This window comes from Geotrypetes seraphini, chromosome 2, assembly GCF_902459505.1.
Source record: "Geotrypetes seraphini chromosome 2, aGeoSer1.1, whole genome shotgun sequence".
Classification (NCBI taxonomy): domain Eukaryota; kingdom Metazoa; phylum Chordata; class Amphibia; order Gymnophiona; family Dermophiidae; genus Geotrypetes; species Geotrypetes seraphini.
Window position 1 is genome coordinate 120,129,457 of NC_047085.1, and position 20,562 is coordinate 120,150,018.

Here is a 20,562-nt window from a genome sequence, read left to right on the forward strand (position 1 = left end):
TTATTCGCGGGCAAAAACAAGGGGATGGCGGCGTCTAAAGCGTCCATTGCTCGTTGGGTCAAAGAAACTATTGCTTCGGCTTATTTGTTGACGGGGAAGAAAGTACCGGAGCATCTTCATGCTCATTCCACTCGAGCATTGGCTACGTCTTGGGCGGAGTCCGGTGGTATGTCTTTGGAGGAAATTTGCCGGGCGGCAATGTGGTCGTCTGGGAATACCTTTTCGAAGCATTACCGTTTGGACGTAGCGGCCCGTACGGAGGCATGTTTTGGCGCTGCAGTGCTGGCGGAGGCGGCGTTGGCGTCCCACCCAGTTTGAGTTTGCTTTGCTACATCCCACTAGTCTCTGGATTCATCTGCTGCTTTGCTAAGGAAGGTAAAATTATGGTCTTACCTGTTAATTTTCTTTCCTTTAGAAGCAGCAGATGAATCCAGAGCCCCTCCCCAAGTGCACTATCTGTCGGTATGTTGTTTGTTTGTTTCAGTTGGGGTATGGTTGGTAATTGTATTATTTCATGTTTAAGTGGCACATTTTCTACTGGAATGAAGTTTTGTGAATGCTCATTCTCCTTTCGGGATGCTTGGGAAGGTGCATAACTGAATCAACAGGAGGAACACCAGGCTTTAAGGCCAACTGTTAATCAGTTCTCTATCTCCACCTGCTGGTCGATGTGAGCTATACCCACTAGTCTCTGGATTCATCTGCTGCTTCTAAAGGAAAGAAAATTAACAGGTAAGACCATAATTTTACCTTCTTTATCCCAGGACATGCAGGCAGGTATTCTCACATATGGGTGACGTCATCCGACGGAGCCCGGATGCGGACGCCTCAGAAGCAGACTTGCTTGAAGAAACTCGAAGTTTCGAGTCACCCACATCACGCATGCGCGAGTGCCTTATCGCCCAGTGCAGGGTGCGTCTCCTTAGTTCTTAGTTTTCCGCAGAGCCGAGAAGTCCGTCTTCGACTCTCTGCGTTAATTTTGTTACTTGTGCCTTCTCTAAACGCGGTTTGTGTTTATTTTCTTCAAGATTCGCTGTTTTTGTCTTTATTTATTTTATTTTATTTTAGGTAAAAAAAAATAATTTTTTTTCTTCCGTCTGTTTTCGGAGCCGGCCGCCCGGCCACAGCCCGACGACTTCGATCTTGCGACGGCTGTTTTCACTTCTATGTCCCGGCCTGCTACGGGCTTCAAGAAGTGTAGCAAGTGTCAGCGCGCGATCTCTATTACGGACCCTGACCGTCGCTGCCTCAAGTGCCTTGGGCCTAAGCATCATCCTAGATCGTGCCTACTTTGCCAAATGCTTCAGCCTCGTGCTTTTAAGCGTCGTTGTATCCTGGTGGACAAGCTTTTCGGAATGGATTCTTCTGAACCCTCGACTTCGAAGATGACCTCGGCCTTGACTTCGAAGACGACTACGGCCGATGGTCCTCCAGCTTCTACTGCTTCCACCTCGAGCCTCATCAGACCTTCGTCTTTTGCAGCGGCTCTTACTTCATCGACATCTGCTGTATCTTCCCCTGTTTCCTCAGGTCAGATAGCTCAGCAGACTGTTCCAGCGGTAGTGATTAAAGTGCCTAAGACTACCAAGTTGAAGCACAATCACACAACCCTGAAGGGACCTACAGCCAAGGCAAGTGGACCCGGTTTCAGACGCGGATCCATTTTTGCCGGCTTCCTTCCAGACCTTATTGGAGAAGCACATCGTTCAGTTCCTTACTAACATGAGACCGAAGCTTCTCCCTCTTATCCAGCCTGGGCATGTAGCAGACTCCCGCGAGGTCGAGCCGCTTTCCTTGCCTCAGTCTGATCCTCCACACACTTTGCAGGGAGCAGAGTCTCTGCGAGTGTCTGGTCTGGCATCTAAGCACGTTCAGCAAGGAGCAGAATCTTTGCATGTGCCTCGACAGGATTCCTCACACTCTATTCAAGGAGCAGAGTCTTTGAGAGTGCATTGAGGCTCCTCTATCTCTCTCCATTCTTTGACGAGGTCTCATCGCTCTTCGAGATCTGCTTCCAGGCATCGTTCTCATCACCGCTCGAGGCCTTCATTGAGCCATACTTCCAGACATGGTTCTTCCACTAAGCCTCGTTCTATTCCACATACTCCTCGTTCGAGGTCTCCCATGCCGGACCTCGAGGATATTCCACATTCGATTGACTCGTCCAAGTCACCATATTCATCTGATGCTTTTTTACATGCTGAAGCTTCATTTTCGACACAGGCTGCCTCGACGTCTTCTAGTCCTTCTCGAGGCAAAGCCCTGGTGGATCAACTTTCATTTTCATCTTTTCTCCGTCAGATGGCTATGGACTTGGATCTTAAATTAGATACTGGCTCCAAATACTCCAAGGAGTATCTCGAAGTCATGCATCTTCCTCAACCTCGGCTGAGTCGCTTAAGCTTCCTCTTCATAAGCTTTTAAATCAGACTTTTGGTCGGTGCATGGAGACTCCTTTTTCCTTACCAGCTGTTCCAGGAAAATTGGATTCTCGCTATAAAACTGTATACCGCAAAGGGTTTGACAACTCTCGGTTATCTCATCAATCCCTGCTTGTTGAGTCCTCTTTGAAGAGATCCCATCCTTCCAAAGTCTATGCCACCGGTAGTACCCCCTGACAGAGAAGGGAAAACTATGGACAAATGTGGACGTCGCATCTATCAAAATGCCATGATATCTTCTAAAGTCCTTAATTATAATTTTCATTTTATCACTTATTTTGAGTTCCTCGAACTTCTACGGCTTTGGCGGTATATAAGAAATAAAATAATAATAATAATAATATTTCTCTACTTCCACAGTTCATGAGTTATTTGGATTCTCAAAAGCACTTTGAGTTTCAAGAAGTTATTGCTTCTTTATCTCAACTTCGTTTACATCTTCTCCAGTCATCTTATGATGCCTTAGAGTTATCTGCTAGAGCAGCTGCTTTTTCAGTGGCTATGCGTCGTCTTGCTTGGCTTGTACCATCAACATGGACCCTAACCTTCAGGACCGCCTAGCTAATATTCCTTGTGAGGGCAATGACCTCTTTGATGAATCTATCGAGGCAGCCACCAAGAAATTGTCTGACCATGAAAAGCCTTTTGCTTCTATTGTCAGACCTAAGCCAAAGTCAACTCCTGCAAAATCTACACGCCCTCCTCCTATTTATCAGCGGCGGTTTGCTCCAAGGCAGGCTCCTTATACTCGTCCTCCTCTTAAGAAGCAGCAGCCTCAAAAACAGCAGCATAAACCTCAACCTTCTGCTGCACCTAAGCCTACCCAGCCTTTTTGACTGCTTAAAACAGAGCATAACCTCCGTTGTTCTGCCTCTGCCTTCTTTTTCTCCTATAGGAGGTCGTCTCCATCTTTTTTACCATCGATGGACAACAATTACGTCAGACCTCTGGGTACTTACCATCATCAAGGAAGGATACTCTCTTCATTTCAATCAGGTTCCTCCGGACCTTCTTCCAAAAGAGTATCCTTCCAGTCCATCCCAGACCGCCCTTCTTCTTCAGGAAGCTCAAGCTCTGCTTCGCCTCCATGCTATCGAGCCATTCCTTTGGAACAGCAGAACAAGGGGTTTTACTCCCGTTACTTCCTTGTTCCGAAGAAGATGGGCGATCTGCAACCCATTCTGGATCTCAGGGCTCTCAACCACTTTCTAGTCAAAGAAAAGTTTCACATGTTGTCCCTGGCATCCCTTTATCCCCTTCTCGAACAGAACGACTGGTTATGCTCTCTGGATCTCAAGGAGGCCTACACTCATGTTCCCATACATCCGGCCTCCCGTCAATATCTCAGATTTCGGGTGGGGAATCTGTATTATCAATACAGAGTGCTGCCCTTCGGCCTAGCTTCATCTCCCAGTCAGTAAATTTTTTTTTTTTTAACCTTTGTTGTCTAGAGCTTTATTTTTCCATCAAGTTGGTTCCAGTTTCTCTTTTTTCTGCTTTCCTGTCTTCTTCATATCTTCCCCTCTCTCCTCCACCCATGTGCTATATGTCTCTTCCCCTCCCCCTCCTCTCTCTCTCTCACACTGTATACCATCTTTCTCATTCCCTCTCTTGCTGCAAAGGGAGTGGGAAAGGAGAAAGAGAAGGGTGGGGGGGGGAATCTAGGGCACATGTTCAAAATTCCTCCCTCTTGCATCCCTTTCTATTGATCCTAACCTTCCCTCTCGACCACAAAATCCAATATTCTTCCCTCCCTCCTCTTCACCATTATTTATTTATTTCGATTTATATCCTGTCTAGAGAATGACACGGGGACAATTTGTCCCCGTCCCTGCAGGAACTCAATTTCCCCGTCCACGTGAGTTTTATCGCTGCCCCTGCCCCATTCTGTAAGCTCTGCCTTAACCACACAAACCTCGAACATGTATGATTTAAACTGTTTGAGGCTTGTGCAGATGAGGACGGAGCTTGCAGGAATGGGACAGGGAAAGGAAAAGAACTTGCGGGGACAGGAAAATGAGTTCCCACGGGGATGGGGAAAAATTTGTCCCCATATCATTCTCTAATCTTGTGCTCCCAGAAAGCTTAGGACGGGTTACAGAAGAACATACATAATTTCAAAGACAGTGGGGAACCTATCTATAACCCATGGGAGCTAACATAGTTTCAATAAACAGAGGAAACATACATGGTAAGAAAAACAGAGGGGAACCTAACTATAACCAAGGGACTTACATAGTTTCTATGATCAGTGAGGAACCCTATACATAGTCCAACCCTATCATGCCCAAAGGTTCTCCCTCTTTCTTCCTTTCCCCTTGTACACCAGCTCTCTTTCCCACCTACTCCACTCACATGTCCAACCATTTTTCTCTTCCCTCCCCTACCGGCAGCATATATTATTTGTGGGAAACAGTCCCCTGTTTCCGTGAAGGCAAATTCAACCAGAAGTGTAGCTTCGTCGTGAGCAAAAGCTAGGGCAGTTTTTCCAGCGGAGATTTTTAGGGCAGCAACCTTGTCCACCCTACATACATTTTTTACAGAGTGGATATGGTGGCAAGAGTGGACTCTGCCTTCAGGTCCTCGGTGCTATGTGCCGGCGCAGTCATCCCATCCTAGATTTCTGGGACTGCTTTTATACGTCCTGCTTGTCCAGAATGACACATCTATTGCACTGGAAAAAGGGATTAGATTCCAGTAGATAGGGTGTCATTCTGGACCCCTGTCCTGTCATTTTGTTCCTGCGCCTGCCTACTGTCTCGTTAAGAATGTTGTTCTTCAGTTCTGTTCTTGGAAGCCAGTTAGCCCTTTGGGCTATGAAGAGCAGTTTATTATTAGTACACTTTGGGGTGCTATTTGAGCTCCTTTGATCCTTCTGCTGGCCTGTTTGTTGCTCTGTTTGGTTGTTCATAGTTCTTATGTTACTGTGTTGAGCAGAACAGCCTCATTAGCTGGAATGTTTTCCCATATCCCTACTTCATCTAATTTCAGAAATGCTCTTGCTTACTTGGGGATTAACTGTAGGTGGCAGTAAAGTTCTCTCTGACTGTTTCTCAACTTCTTCAAGCCAAGTACTCCCTAAGTCAGGGGTGTCAAAGTCCCTCCTCAAGGGCCGCAATCCAGTCGGGTTTTCAGGATTTCCCCAATGAATATGCTTGAGATCTATTAGCATACAATGAAAGCAGTGCATGCAAATAGATCTCATGCATATTCATTAGGGAAATCCTGAAAACCCGACTGGATTGCGGATCTCGAGGAGTGACTTTGATACCCCTTACCTGTATAACAAATATCAACCGAGTACCCCCGCCCAAGCTCCTATGTCCCAAGTTAGTGTCCCTTTCCTCCCTTCCTTCTGTGTCCCATGTTCATGCTCCCTCCCTTTCTTCTGTGTCCCGAGTTTGTGCTCCCTGCCAGCTCTGACGTCGAAGAGAAGGCTTCCGGGTCAGCCACGTGCAGCGTGCAAGAGTCGCTGCCCACGTCCTTGTGCGGCTGAAGGCAGGAAGGTATGCGCACTGCATTTTGAGAAAGGTTACAGAAAAAAATCCAGAGTGGATTCTTTCTGCAAAGGCTTGCCATGAAGAGATTAGCCACTTGTCCAGAATGACACACTTATCTACTGGAAAAGATATTATCAAGGTAAGAACCTAATCTCTTTGTACTGCTAAATCTGAGGAGCTGTGAAAGGGTTAGCTTTCCCTTTTGTAGCAATTACATTATAATGGAAAAACTAATAACTTCGATTACCATTCACTTTCCCATTTCCACCGATACCTCTTCCACCCAAACAGAAAAAATAGCCCTGGTGTCTAGTAGCAACCTCAACATCCCTTCCCTACCACCATACTTTCAAGAAGAGGCTGGAGTGATGCCAACTTGCTCCTATCTCTGCACCACGATCTTCGAGCCTGGGATAGGCTACTTGGGGTCAGTCTGTCAAATAAGGAAATGTTTAAGTTATCACCATTTTCAAAGATGGCAGCACAGGCAGGAGTGAGTGGGCATTGCTCTTGCTTCTTGATGGTATGTTGGGGAGAGGCAAAGTTTCATGGGTGTCACTAAACACCATGACTATTTGTTATGGAGGATTGGAGTCATTTGAAGGAGGGATCAGTGGTTGGGCAAGGGAACTGGGGAATATTTTGGGTGTGTATGTGGAAGTGACCCTTCACATGGCAGTGGGCTATTTTTTTTAAATGTCTCCCTTTCTGTCAGTGCATGAACCAATCATTGCTCAATAATTGACAACAAGGGGAACATTTATCAATCAGCTGCAGATTACTGTTGTGATGTGTGCAGTATGTTTTTCTGACAGTGCACACTTAAGTGTAGCAGTAATTTGCATGCTCATTGATTACTGCATCTCTGTAGTAAACTATGTATGGAAAGCTTGTGTTAGAAACTGTGCACTCAGTGACTCTATAATTTTCTACATCGACCCTACTGTAAAGTGGACCATATGGGGGCTATAGTTGTTAGCTGACCAGTTAATTGAATGGATCAGAAAATTTTAAAAAGTGTTTATGAAGTAAGAAAGTAATTGTATTTGCTGTTCCCTGTCATCAGCAGCAGACTAATCCAGACCTATGAGTTAAGTCCATCCACTAGCAGGCAAAGATAAAGAGCAATGAATTATGACCTTTGAGCCGCTTTGGAGGACTACCTTGAAGGATCTCACCTTGAAGGTAGTATTTCTTGTGGCTATTTTTCCTGCTTGCTGTGTTTCTGAACTGCAGGCACCGCCATATTGAGATCCCTTTCTTTGTTTTTTTGGAGGCAGGGGTTGTTTGTACAGTACTTTCCTTTCTCCTGAAGATTGTACTTGGCTTCCATGTGAACCAGCCCTTGTTCCTTCTCTCCTTTTGGGCGGAGGATTATTCTGGCCATTTTTGTCATCCTTGTTTTTTGGACATGCGCAGGGTACTGTTGCAGTATTTGTAGACCACAAATGAGTTTCGTTACACGGATCACCTCTTTGTGCTGTATGGGGAGCCATTTTTATGGCGCTGTGGTCTCTAAAGTGACGATTGCTAAGGGGATCAAGGAAGCAGCGTCTTCTGCGTATAATATGGCAGGGAAATCTTCCCCTGTGTCCCTATGGGCGCATTCAACTTGGGCACTGTCTATGTCCTGTACTGAGTTGTGAGCCTTTTCATTGGACAAAATTTGTAGATTAGCCACATGGTTCTCTTTGCATACATTTTCCAGACATTATTGAGTAGATGTGGCTTTGCAGGCGGCGGCCTTCTTTGAGGCCTTGGTGCTTTCTGGTTCCCACCTTGATTTAGGACTGCTTTGCTACATCTCCTACGTCTTGATTCCTTTGCTGCTGTTAACAGAGAAAGTAAAATTATGTCTTAACCTGATAATTTTCTTTCCCTTAGTCTCAGCAGTTTAATCCTTGTGGTGGATGTTCTGCCTATGCTGTCTTTCTGTGTTTTCTCTTTATAGATAGTTGATGCTCTTTTGGCTTATCGATGTTGATTGCTTGGATGTTGACATTATTCTGTGAGGAGGGAGTTCTGTTGTTCTCAAATTTCTGTGCTCTGTTTTTTTCTGCTTGGTTGTAAAGAATACTGAGAGACCAGGGAGCATGCCATCCAATATCTCCTGTCACAATTCAGTACTCTCTATTTCTGCCTGCTGGTGGATGGACTTAACACATACGTCTGGATTTGTCTTCTAAGACTAAGGGAAAGAAAATTATCAGGTAAGACATATTTTATCTTTTGTTTTATAAATTAGTTTTGAAATGTTATTTTGTTTTCAGTTAAATATAATTTTTAATTTTGGCACTATTCTAAACAAGACTGTCCTGTGTCAGTAAAACTAACACATTTTATATACTACCTACAGTGTCTAAATGACCTCACCAAAGTGGAACGTGAAAGCGGAAGGAGCTTAGTGACATCATCATGAAGTTATATGTATTTCTAGTCAACACTGGAACTACACTTACATTTGACACAGAGCTTGCAGTACAAACGTAAGAATCTCTTTAATTTTTTAGAAATTCTGAAATTTGCTTTGAATAAATGTGTGGTCTGAGTGTGATGTGAACATGTGCAATTTTCATATATTTTTACTGTGTTTCTATTCTACTGCTGCCTCTGTTTATCCTATCTATAGTGATACTAGACATACACAGCATTATCCTTACAAAAATAACTCTTGTGTGCAATCTGAAATGATTCATGTAGAAATTGTGAAAATGCTGCACCAGTTAAGTGGAAAATCTTCCTTTAAAAAAATGACCAGTCATAACTTCATTTAGTTACTGGATATTCTGCATGTATGTGTGTTGTTGTTGTTTTTGTAATAGCTTTTAAGATAACTTGCAAGTATTATAATTCTAGTATAATGATGCTGGTTAAGTCCTAGTTCAAATTGGTCAAAATGACAAAGGTTTCAAGTGAATAACCAACTTTTTAATTTTGTTGTTTCCGCAACAGTAGAAATCCTTTTGTATCTTAGTATTTAGCGGAAATGTGTTAGAAGACACTTGGCCTCCTGGTAACTGAATTTATGTTATACACTATTTCATAGTACCTACTAGTGCTGCACGATTCAGGGAAAAAAAAATTTGATTCAATTCAGCCTATTGAATCGATTTTCCTGCCCAATTGGGTGTTTTTTTTCAAACATCCTTGTGGGTTTATTTTATATCCTCTTTACTCCCTTTGCTCTCTCTTACCCACACTGGCGCTGTGGTGTAAACAAAATAAACAAAACTTTTCCTCTCTCTGTTAAATCCTAGCTCATGTTCGCAGTCTAACACCAGCTCTGGCAGGATACACATTTCAAATTTGACATATTTTCATCACAAAATACAACAAAAAAGGCAAGGCAGATGTCTTAACAACTATAAAAGTATTTCTTGTACAATCCCTCTGGAGGCTGAACTTGTGGGATCTTGTATTCTCTTTAGCCTCGACTGCAGGGCTACTGAAACTTGTTCCCTCCCCTCTAGGCTATCTGCCTGTCATGCTCAGTTTGTTCCTGCAGCCTCGCTGCATCAGTGAAATCAGTTTCTTCTTCTCGGAATTTCTTTTCAATTCCTAGTTTTTATTTGATTTGTTCCGCGGGTTTGCCCAAAAGCTGCAGATCAACTCTGTGGGAGTGATCCTTTGGTGGGAGATCGCAGACATTTTAAATTTTGTCTGCATCTGGAGGATGCTCTGTGAGCTTAAACTTCAGTAAGCCCTCTAGACAGCCTGCAGATTGTTCGTCCGCAATGGAGTAGAGCGCAGGCTGCCGCGGTTCCATGGAGGTACGCCGGAATCTGAACCGGACTACGTGTCTTCCCTAATTCCCTGAGGGGTCCTGGTGGTCGTGATCTGTGGTGACAGGGAAGGTGAGGTGGACAGAAGGCCCCAAAAATCCAGTTTAATCAGTTCATGAGGTACTGATCTCCTTGTTTGTACTGTGTATTGCAGGCTGCCATAGACTTTCATTGCAGCACAGCTAGCTCTCTGTGCTATCTTTGAGTCACAGAGTTTGCCGATTTTGGGGGGTGCTGAAATCGATGTTTTGGGTGGTTTCCCTGCATACCCTGGTCCCCCCACACACACCTGTAAAATCCTAAAATCGTTGTTTTTTGCAATTTCTTGCATTTTTCCTGGGCGTTTTTAATGCAAAATCGGCACCTGTGGCGACCATCTTGGATTTTCTTTAAAGTTTTAAAAACTATATTTTTTGGACTTAGAAGCTTCGTTTTTGCTCCAAACTTCACAGATGGCCACCTCAGGACAGGATGGCATGGATTCATACCGTAGATGCAGCGGATGGCTTGCGGATTCACAGCCACGCCCCGTGAAGGGTGTGAACTGTGCATGGATTCCGCACTATCCTCTGGAGAGGTCCTGCTTTCATCTGATTCCACCGGAGACGTGATTCCAGCGTCCGGGATGCCAAAATTGGGCAAGGAGGGCGCTTTCATGAAACGCAAGCGCAGTTCTGGGGAAAAATCTTGTAAGTCTTCTAAACTTTCTAAATCTGAGCCCCGCAGATTGGCTTTGGCCGCAAGGGACTGTTTTCTGCCGGATTTGTGGATATGATGTATCAGGCTTTCATGAGAAAGAGGGCTATGCCTGTATCTCCCTCTCAGACTCCGGTGTGGCAGTCTGTTCAGCCTTTGGATTCCAACATATCCATTTGCTCCCTTGCTGGTCCACCTGAAAGCCAGCGGCAGCTCCCCACTATTGCCTCGATGCCTGCATCAATTTCTATGCCGTTTTTGTCGCACTGCTCTTTGGTGGGGTCCGCTGATGGGGCTAGCTTAGCGGATCTTGGAGATTCCCAGAACACTGATTTCCACATTCTGGGAGAGGACTAGATGGTGCGCAGGCTCTTTAAGTCCAGCCGCCTTTCTGATCTTATCTCTGTGTCCCTGTGGATATTGAAACTTGATTCAGACTCAGTAGTTCAGGCAGAGTGTTCTGTCATGAGTTCTAAGCCCCCGCTTTCTGCTGCATTTCCGTATCATGCGGACTTGGCAGAAATGCTCTTTGATGTTTGGGAGGACCCGGATGGATGAAGTGTGCTAGGGCCATGGCTAAATTGTATCCTATGGCATCGGAATTTTCTAAGCGCTTAGTCCCACCGAGGATAGATTCGGTGGTGGCTCAGGTCACTAAATGTACCTCTTTGCCCTCGGATGGAGGGGTTGTCCTGAAGGATGTCCAGGACAGAAGACTGGATTTTGTCATGAAGCATCTTTTTTATTCCGCTGTGACGGGAGTGCGAGCTGCAGCGGCACTTCCTTTGTGGCCTATGCATGTCATTCCGAACTCCTTCTTGATCCTGAGGAGATTGTCCTTCAAGACCTCGACTTCCTGGTTTCTGGGGTGAATTATTTGGCAGACGCACTCTATGATATCTTGATAGTTTTTTTGCTAAGCTGGGAGCTTATTCAGTTTTTGCAAGGAAAATGTTATGGATTCGCCAGTGGTCAGGTGATTCTTCATCTAAGGCTATACTGAGCAAGTTACCTTTTAAAGGTTCGCTCTTGTTTGGCCAGGGTTTGGATGACCTTATAGCAGGTGTGCAGGACCGTAAGCCTAAAGTGCTTCCTAGCTCTAGACCTCACCCGACCAGGGGGACGGGACGGCCAAAATTTTGTCCCTTCCGGAGAACCTTGCAGTACGCCAGACCCCCTGCGGCGTTATAGGATTTCGGTGCGTCATACCGACCTCGCTTTGGAGGTGCAGCGCTCCAACAATCTGCCTCCTCTCATCCTTCTGTCCCTCCAAAATTCTGACGCCAGGTCTCTGGCGAGGCCCCCCTCCCCTGGAGTGGGGGGCAGTTTTCGGCTTTCCTTCCGGAATAGCTAAAGATAACCTCAGACCAGTGGGTCCTAGAAGTACTAAGCGACGCCGGACTTCTTCCTGTCCTCTCCCGAGGGAAATCTAAACAGTGCCAGCAAGGTGCACACTACGGTGTGCCGGTTATTGGATCTGGCAGCCATAGAGCCGGTCCCAGGAGACAACTTGGGCTTCGGCAGATACTTGATTTACTTCATCGTGCCAAAGAAAGACTCTGAAGTTTGTTGACCTATTTTGGACCTGAAAGCAGTGAACGCATTCCTGCGAGTTCCGCGTTTCTGGATGGAAACGGTGCGTTCTGTAATAGCGGCAGTGGCACCCAGGGAGTTTTTGGCTTTTTTGGATCTCACGGAAGCGTATTTCCACATCCCGATATTTCCAGATCATTGGAGGTTCCTGAGGTTTCATGTTCTCGGGAGGCATTTCCAGGTCGCGGTTCTACCTTTTAGTTTGGCATTGGCGCCCAGATCTTTCACCAAGGTCATGGTGGTGGTGGCTGCCTATATGAAATCATTAAGTCTCTGGCATCTCACCTGGACGTTGTCCGGTTTTTGAGGGGAGCTGGGAGGCTATGGCCCCCCTTACGACCGCCGTGTCCGACGTGGCACCTGAATTTGATCCTACGCTCCCTGATTCATCCGCCCTATGAACCCGTGGATGGCATATCTCTGAAAGCACTTGCCATTATGATTGTTTTTCTTGTGGTGATCACTTCGACGCAGAGAGTGTCGGAGCTTCAGGCTCTGTCGTGCAGAGATCCTTTTTCTTCGCATTACTGTGTCAGCGGTGATTTTGAGGACTGTGTCTTCCTTTCTTCCGAAAGTGATTTCCTCTTTCCATGTCGACCAGGAAGTTCGCTTCCAGCCTTTGTTCCTTTGGGTTCCAAGTCTGCGGACTGTGTTGTGCGGTCTGAGTTTGCGGCGTCTCCTTTTGAGATACCGGTGGGCCTCTAATGCTTCCGTCTGTCGGATCATCTCTTTGTTATAGCGGGCCCCGCACGTCGGGGTCGGCCTGCTTCTAAGGATCCCTTCGCGCATTGGCTACAAGTGGCCATTTCCGCTGCCCATGTTTCAGTGGGGAAGGTGCCCCCCTTGGGGTGACAACTTGCTCTACCCAGAGGCTTGGCTTCCTCCGTAGCAGAGTCTCTGGCGGTTTCGCCTGAGGAGATTTGTAGGGCGGCCATGTGGGCTTCGATTCATGTCTTTTCCAGGATTTCTCGGCTTGATGTGGCAGCTAGGGAGTGCTGCGGCCTTTGGTTATTCCGTTCTGGCGGTGAGCTCATTGGGCCTCCCCCTGAGAATTGGGACTGCTTTGATACGTTCCACAAGTTCAGCCTCCAGAGGGATTGTACAAGAATGTAAGGTTAGGTTTCTTACCTCTGCTAATCTTCCTTCTTGTAAATCTCCTCTGGAGGCTGAACTCATCTTTTTTGTCTGATTCACAGATCGCCTCTTCAGTTACTGGTAAGCTGGATTACTGTCTTTGACCAGACTTGCTAAGAATTTCATGCAAGTTCCCTTAGGTTGGGTTCAAGGGTTGCCAGGGTTCCTGGGTGGGGCCACATCTTAGGATGTATCTATGTTAGATGGATTTATCTGTTTTGCAATTTGTACAGGTTCAGATTTCTATTTCTTATATATTTAAAAAAAAAAATTGGCCTTTTAAAATTTTTTATTTATAACTTCTTACTTTTACAATCAAGCATAATATAACTTGAAAAGAGATCAAATACTTCACATTAGAAACAAAAATCCACAGGATAAACCAGCATGGTTTGAAATGGAATGCTTTTTATGTGCACCACTACACATCTCTTGCTTCCTTACAGTGTCGATACCTAGACACTTGAGAAAATATTCTTTGTTGAGTGCAACGCAACATGCGTTTCAACTATTAGATGCAGTGGCTGAGATCTCTGTTGCTGAAGGCCCACTTATGTCCCTTTGGAATAATTCTAAAATTCAAAATAAGGGTAGATCCCTTTCATGGAAGAGGTGGCAACGGGCAGGGGTGTGGTTTGTTCATCAATTGATCTCCTCCACTTCATTTATCCCATTTGATACTTTTTGTTCTGTAAACTCACAGGTGAAGGAAGCCATAAAAGAAAAGAAGGACTCTTTCAAAAAATGGAAATGCATAAAGACAACCGAAGCCTGGAACAAACATAAAGATGATCAGAAGAAATGTCACAAGGCGGTGAGGGATGCAAAACAGGAATATGAGGAAAAAATAGCCCAGGAGGCCAAAAACTTCAAGCCCTTCTTTAGATACGTGAAAGGGAAAAAACCTGCAAAAGAGGCAGTGGGACCCCTGGACGACCAGGGAAGAAAAGGGTATATCAAGGAAGATAAACAAATCGCAGACAAACTAAATTCCTTCTTTGCGTCCGTCTTTACGAAGGAGGACACCTCAACAATACCTGAAGCGGAGAAAGTGTTTGCAGGAGAAATAGAAGACAGCCTCACCACAGTTGAAGTGGACTTAGACCAGATATACTATCAGATCGACAAACTTAAAAGTGACAAATCCCCTGGACCGGATGGGATTCATCCGAGAGTCTTAAAGGAATTGAAGTTTGAAATCGGAGAGTTATTGCAAAAACTTGCAAACCTGACAATCAGAACTGGACAGATACCGGACGACTGGAGGATAGCGAACGTCACCCCAATTTTCAAAAAAGGATCGAGAGGGGAACCGGGCAACTATAGACCTGTTAGTCTTACGTCTGTCCCTGGCAAGATGGTTGAAGCACTGATCAAGGATAGCATAGTCCGGCACTTGGACGCATACGACTTGATGAAACCCAGTCAACATGGATTCAGGAAAGGGAAATCATGTTTGACTAATTTACTCCAATTTTTCGAGACCGTGAACGAGCAAATTGATAGTGGGAAGCCGGTGGACATAATATACTTGGACTTCCAGAAAGCGTTCGACAAAGTTCCACACGAAAGACTTCTCAGGAAACTACAAAGTCATGGCATAGAGGGGGATATACAAAGATGGATAGGCAAATGGCTGGAAAACCGAAAGCAGAGAGTGGGCATAAATGGGAAGTTCTCCGACTGGGAGAAAGTGACTAGTGGTGTACCCCAGGGCTCGGTACTTGGGCCGATCCTTTTTAATATTTATATCAATGACCTGGAGGAAGGAACATCCAGTGAGATCATCAAGTTTGCAGACGATACAAAACTATGCCGGGCAATCAGATCGCAGGAGGATCGAGAGAAACTCCAGAGCGACTTGTGTCGGTTAGAAACATGGGCGGAGAAATGGCAGATGAAGTTCAATGTGGAGAAATGCAAGGTAATGCATTTAGGCAATAAAAATAAGGAATACGAGTATACAATGTCAGGTGCAACTCTGGGGAAGAGTGAACAAGAAAAGGACCTGGGTGTACTGATAGATAGGACCCTGAAGCCGTCGGCACAATGCGCGGCAGCGGCAAAGAAGGCAAATAGAATGTTGGGCATGATAAAGAAAGGAATCTCGAGTAGATCAGAGAAAGTTATAATGCCGCTTTATAGGGCAATGGTCAGACCACACTTGGAATACTGTGTCCAACATTGGTCCCCCTACCTAAAGAAGGATATAAAGCTGCTGGAGAGGGTGCAGAGACGAGCAACAAAACTGGTGAAGGGTATGGAGAAACTGGAATACGAGGACAGACTTATAACACTAGGATTGTTCTCCCTTGAGAAAAGGAGACTGCGTGGGGATATGATCGAGACCTTCAAAATACTGAAAGGAATCGACAAAATAGAGCAGAGAAGATTATTTACATTGTCCAATTTGACACGGACTAGAGGACATGTAATGAAGCTGAGGGGGGACAGGTTCAGGACTAATGTCAGGAAGTTCTGCTTTACTCAGAGAGTGGTTGACACCTGGAATGCTCTCCCAGAGGAGATTATGACAGAATCGACCATCCTAGGCTTCAAGAGCAAACTAGATGCATATCTCCTTAAGAGAGGCATATAAGGATTTGATGGACTATAAATTACGCCAGGTGTACACCTGGCAGGGCCTCCGCGTGTGCGGATCGCCGGACTTGATGGACCGAAGGTCTGATCCGGAGAAGGCAGTTCTTATGTTCTTATGTTCTTATGTTCTCACTCCCATCCTCTATATATCCCCAATGGCTTACGCTTACTGAAATACTAGCTAATGTGCAAATGCGCCCTGACTTTATGACCTCTCAACAAACTATTCGTCACTGGTCTACTTTGGCTTTACTGAAAGGTAGGGCGATATCTCTTTTTTATAGCATCTTAAGAGATCACACCTTCAACTTTACACCTCAATCCATGAACCATTGGGGCTCTATCCTAAAGACCACGCTTTCTGAAATAGATTGGGAACTCTTCTGGTCATCTACAAATCGTCCTCTATTATCCTCAAGAGTTTCGCAATCAATGTTCTTTGTTATGTGGAATGTAGTATGGACTCCATTTCGAATGTGGAAAGCGAAACTGAAACAAGACCCTACCTGTTGGAACTGTTTGAAAGAGCCTGGAACTCTTGATCACATGCTTCTTCACTGCACTATGGTTCATTCCTTTTTGATTCGTATCTGGGACACCATAAAATCTATTACCAAATGTTCAGAAGCTATTTCCATAGACATTATAATCCTTCGTTCTCAACACCCTTGTTTCGCACTATCAAACTGTCCTCCTAAACTTATTGACACCATGATTGTGACAGCTCTTATGCACATTTTGAAAAATTGGAAGTCACCCACACTACTAGACTACACCTTTTGGTGGAACTCATTGAGCATGTACCACAAATTCGAATCATATGCATATGAAAAGAACACGATATCTCGTTTATCTACAAATTTGGTGCGAAATAAATCACCTTGGTCATTCTTAGATTCATATGTTCATTCTGCCTTGTAGACACTTCTGCCTCTCTCTCTTTCTCTCTCTCTTTCTTTATCTCTCTTTTTTCTTTTTTATTTCAATTCATCTTCTCTGCTTTTCTATCCTTTCTATTTCTTTTCTTAGCAGTTTCAAATACTCTGAATTCTTCTTACTAATCTACTATATGCAAATAACAGCAATTATGGTTTCTTTTGTTTCTACATCACTATTTCTTATTCAATTTTTATGTATTTGAACTGCTTTCTGTATATTACTTATAATATTCAATAAAATTAATGAACTGAATTGGTAAAAAAAAGAAACAAAAATCATAAGGAAACAATACTATTTAGTTATGTATTCCACAGTATTAAAGAAAATCAACAGGTAATTAACCCTTAATGAAATTAACTTACAATATAGGGAAGCGGTAATACTCTTCATTACCTAAAGCAAGTTACACATCATTTGTTAAGGATACTCCTCTTTCCTTAGATTCAATAAATTCTACCAGCTGTTTGGGTTCAAAAAAGAGAAAATTCTTAGTTTGATAGGTAACAAAACATTTTACTAGAAATTTTAACAAAAATATTCCTCCCAAGGCCAGGATTCTTGGCCTCAATGCCAAGAATTCCTTTCTCTGCCTCTGGAAATTTTGAGACATATCTGGAAATATATGAATTTTAGAACCCCAAAACTGATCATTTGTTTTTGCAGCAGGCTCTTTATTATGGAAACTTGAATAAAGCGGGAAGATTATTGGCTAATTATCTTAAAGTAAAAAAGAGAAGAGTTAAAATTATAGCTATTACAGATGAAAAGGGTACAATTCATACTTAGTTTGGGTAAAATTTTAAAACAATTTTTGTATTATTATAAAACCTTGTACAGTGTTCCACCGGTCATTCGTGGTCGGTGGTTCGCGGTCCCGGTCATTCGCGGTATTTTCCAACTGCGAACTGCCAACCAGGAGAGGACAGCTGGAGAGGCAGGAGAGAGCAGCTGGAGCGCCGGCGAGTGAAGGAAATCACTCGCTGTATGCTCCGACCGCCTCTTCCTGCACTAAAGTCGGGCCTTACCAATTAGGAGCTGTTTTGACATGCAGCTCCTGATTGGTAAGGCCTGACTTTAGTGCAGGAAGAGGCGGTCGGAGCATACAGCGAGTGATTTCCTTCACTCGCCGGCGCTCCGGTTGCTCTCTCCTGCCTCTTCTGCTACCCTCTCCGGTCTCCCCCACGAAAAACCGTATTCGCAGTTTTTCAAGATTCGCGGGGGGTCCTGGAACTGAACCCCCGCGAATATTGGGCGAGTACTGTATTTTTCTGAGCTTTATTCAAATAAAGAACTAGATGGATTAGAATTTTTAAAGCTAATTCAAGGGCCAAAAATTCTCGAGCATATAAAAGGAAATCTTGAAGCACCTATATATCACTTAAGGAATTGCAGGCAGCGTTGAAGTCCCTCAGAGTTGAATCCGCTCAGGGTAGTGATGGATTTACTGTGGAGATTTTTCAAAGTATACTTTTACCTCATCTTCTAAATTTATATCAATCACAACTAATTAAAGGTTGTATCTCAGGTACTATGGCAGAATCATTAACTATTATTTTGCCAAAGCCAAATAATGATCCTATGTTGGTTTCAAATTACCGTATTTTCACGTAGATAACGCGCACCCGTGTAAAACGCGCACACGGGTATAGCGCGCGGGAAACACAAATTTATGTAAATAAATTTTTATATACCGCGCTCACGGGTATACCGCGCATGCTGCCCTGACTCTCCTCTGGTTGCCCCGACTCTCCTTTCACCCGCCCCGACTTTCCGTTCGATGCCCCGACTCTCCGTTCACCCGCCCCGACTTTCCGTTCACTGCCCCAACTCTCCTCTGGCTGCCCCGACTCTCCTCTGGCTGCCCCGACTCTCCTTTCACCCGCCCCGACTTTCCGTTCGCTGCCCTGACTCTCCTCTGGCTGCCCCAACTCTCCGTTCGCTGCCCCGACTCTCCTCTGGCTGCCCCGACTCTCCTTTCACCCGCCCCGATTCTCCGTTCGCTGCCCCGACTCTCCTCTGGCTGCCCCGACTCTCCTTTCACCCGCCCCGACTTTCCGTTCGCTGCCCCAACTCTCCTCTGGCTGCCCCGACTCTCCTCTGGCTGCCCCGACTCTCCTCTGGCTGCCCCGACTCTCCTTTCACCCGCCCCGACTTTCCGTTCTCTGCCCCGACTCTCCTCTGGCTGCCCCGACTCTCCTTTCACCCGCCCCGACTTTCCGTTCGCTGCCCCGACTCTCCTTTCGCCCGCCCTGCCCTGCTCCCAGCTCTGTAAGCATGCGCAATGGTCTGAGCATGCTTGCTGCTTAGTTTTCTGCGCCGGGTTGTGGGGGCCCGCTTTTGACCTGTCACCAAGGTTGTTTTTCTGGCGGTGTGCTTTTCACCACGTGGCTGTGGCCCCCCTCTATCTGGCCTTGTAATTTGCCCAGTGAATACTATTTTGACTATACAACAGCATCTCAGCCTTTGGGTAAGCCTATAAAAGATTAATGCTGCATGTAGAGCCCACATTTTAATTTGATCATGAGGGGCATAGAGAAGGTGGATAGGGACAGATTCTTTAGACTGAAGGGGACAGCAAATACGAGGGGACATTCTGAGAAACTGAAGGGAGATAGGTTCAAAACAAATGCAAGGAAGTTTTTTTTCACCCAAAGGGTAGTGGACACTTGGAATGCGCTACCGGAGGAAGTGATCAGACAGAATACGGTACAAGGATTCAAACAGGGATTGGATGGATTCCTGAGGGATAAAGGGATCGTGGGATACTGAGGGAGGAGCTGGGAGGTAACACAAGTATAGGAAGTAAATCAGGTAATGAGTATTAACTAACCTGGTCGTGCATGTGCAAGACCGGAGGGCTAGGACTTCGATAGGAAGGCAGGACTTAAATGGGAAACCAAGGTGGCAAGGGAGCCCCTTCTGATGATTCAGACAGGTCTTGACCTGTTTTGGGCCGCCGCGGGAGCGGACTGCTGGGCGGGATGGACCTGTGGTCTGACCCAGCGGAGGCACTGCTTATGTTCTTATGTTCTTATCTCTTCAGATTGGTATTCTGCATTTATCTACCCGGTAGTAGAGTTTATCAATTAAATTTAAATTTACCGCCATAATGGCAGGAATGAGACGAAAGTCATATACAGCGGACTTTAAGCTTCAAGTTGTTGCGAAAGCTGAGGAAATAGGCAACCGAGCCGCAGCGAGAGAGTTTGATGTTGGAGAAACATCGGTGCGTGAATGGAGAAAAGATAAGAAGGAACTGGAGAAATGCAATCCGCGAAAACGGGCACATCGTGGGGCCAAACCAAAATAGCCTCAGCTGGAGGATGACTTGAAGCAGTGGATTCTGGCGCGAAGGGAGCAAAATCAATCAGTCTCTACTGTTGCGATTCAGATGAAGGCAAAACTACTTGCCAATGGAAGAGGAATACCTGACTTCAAAGCTGGCTTCACATGGATCTCAAAATTTATGAAAAGGAACGGACTATCAGTTAGAATGAGAACAACTGTTGGCCAGCGACTTCCGGATGACTGGCAGCAAAAATTGATTGATTTCCGTGACTTTGTCGCCAAAGAAATATCTGAACTTGGCATCACTGCAAAGGACGTCATCAACATGGATGAAATTCCAATGGCATTCGACATTCCAGCGACAAGAACCATAGCCCCCACAGGTACTAAATCTGTTGCTATCACCACAACTGGGCATGAACGAACGTGTTTTACAGTCGTTCTTGGTTGCTCAGCTAGCGGGGTTAAGTTAAAGCCCATGCTCATTTTCAAAAGGGTCACTATGCCCCGTGAAAAGCTGCCCACCAGTGTGGTTGTGCACTGCAACAAGAAGGGATGGATGGACTGCGACGTAATGAGATTGTGGGT

The 20,562-nt window shown here is 45.2% G+C and overlaps 1 protein-coding gene across 6 annotated transcripts in view; it reads left to right on the top strand.

Annotated features, from left to right (window-relative positions):
- RB1CC1 (RB1 inducible coiled-coil 1) overlaps positions 1–20,562 on the top strand; it is a 325,791-nt gene that overhangs the window by 27,723 nt on the left and 277,506 nt on the right. For 5 of the 6 annotated variants that reach the window (XM_033933671.1, XM_033933675.1, XM_033933676.1 and 2 more), the window contains exons 3-4: positions 8,014–8,151; positions 8,298–8,427. In XM_033933671.1, the coding sequence (XP_033789562.1) occupies positions 8,357–8,427 (71 nt within the window). In that variant the 5' untranslated portion in view covers positions 8,014–8,151; positions 8,298–8,356. The remainder of the gene's footprint in view (positions 1–8,013; positions 8,152–8,297; positions 8,428–20,562) is intronic. The other variant, XM_033933674.1, reaches the window with a different exon arrangement.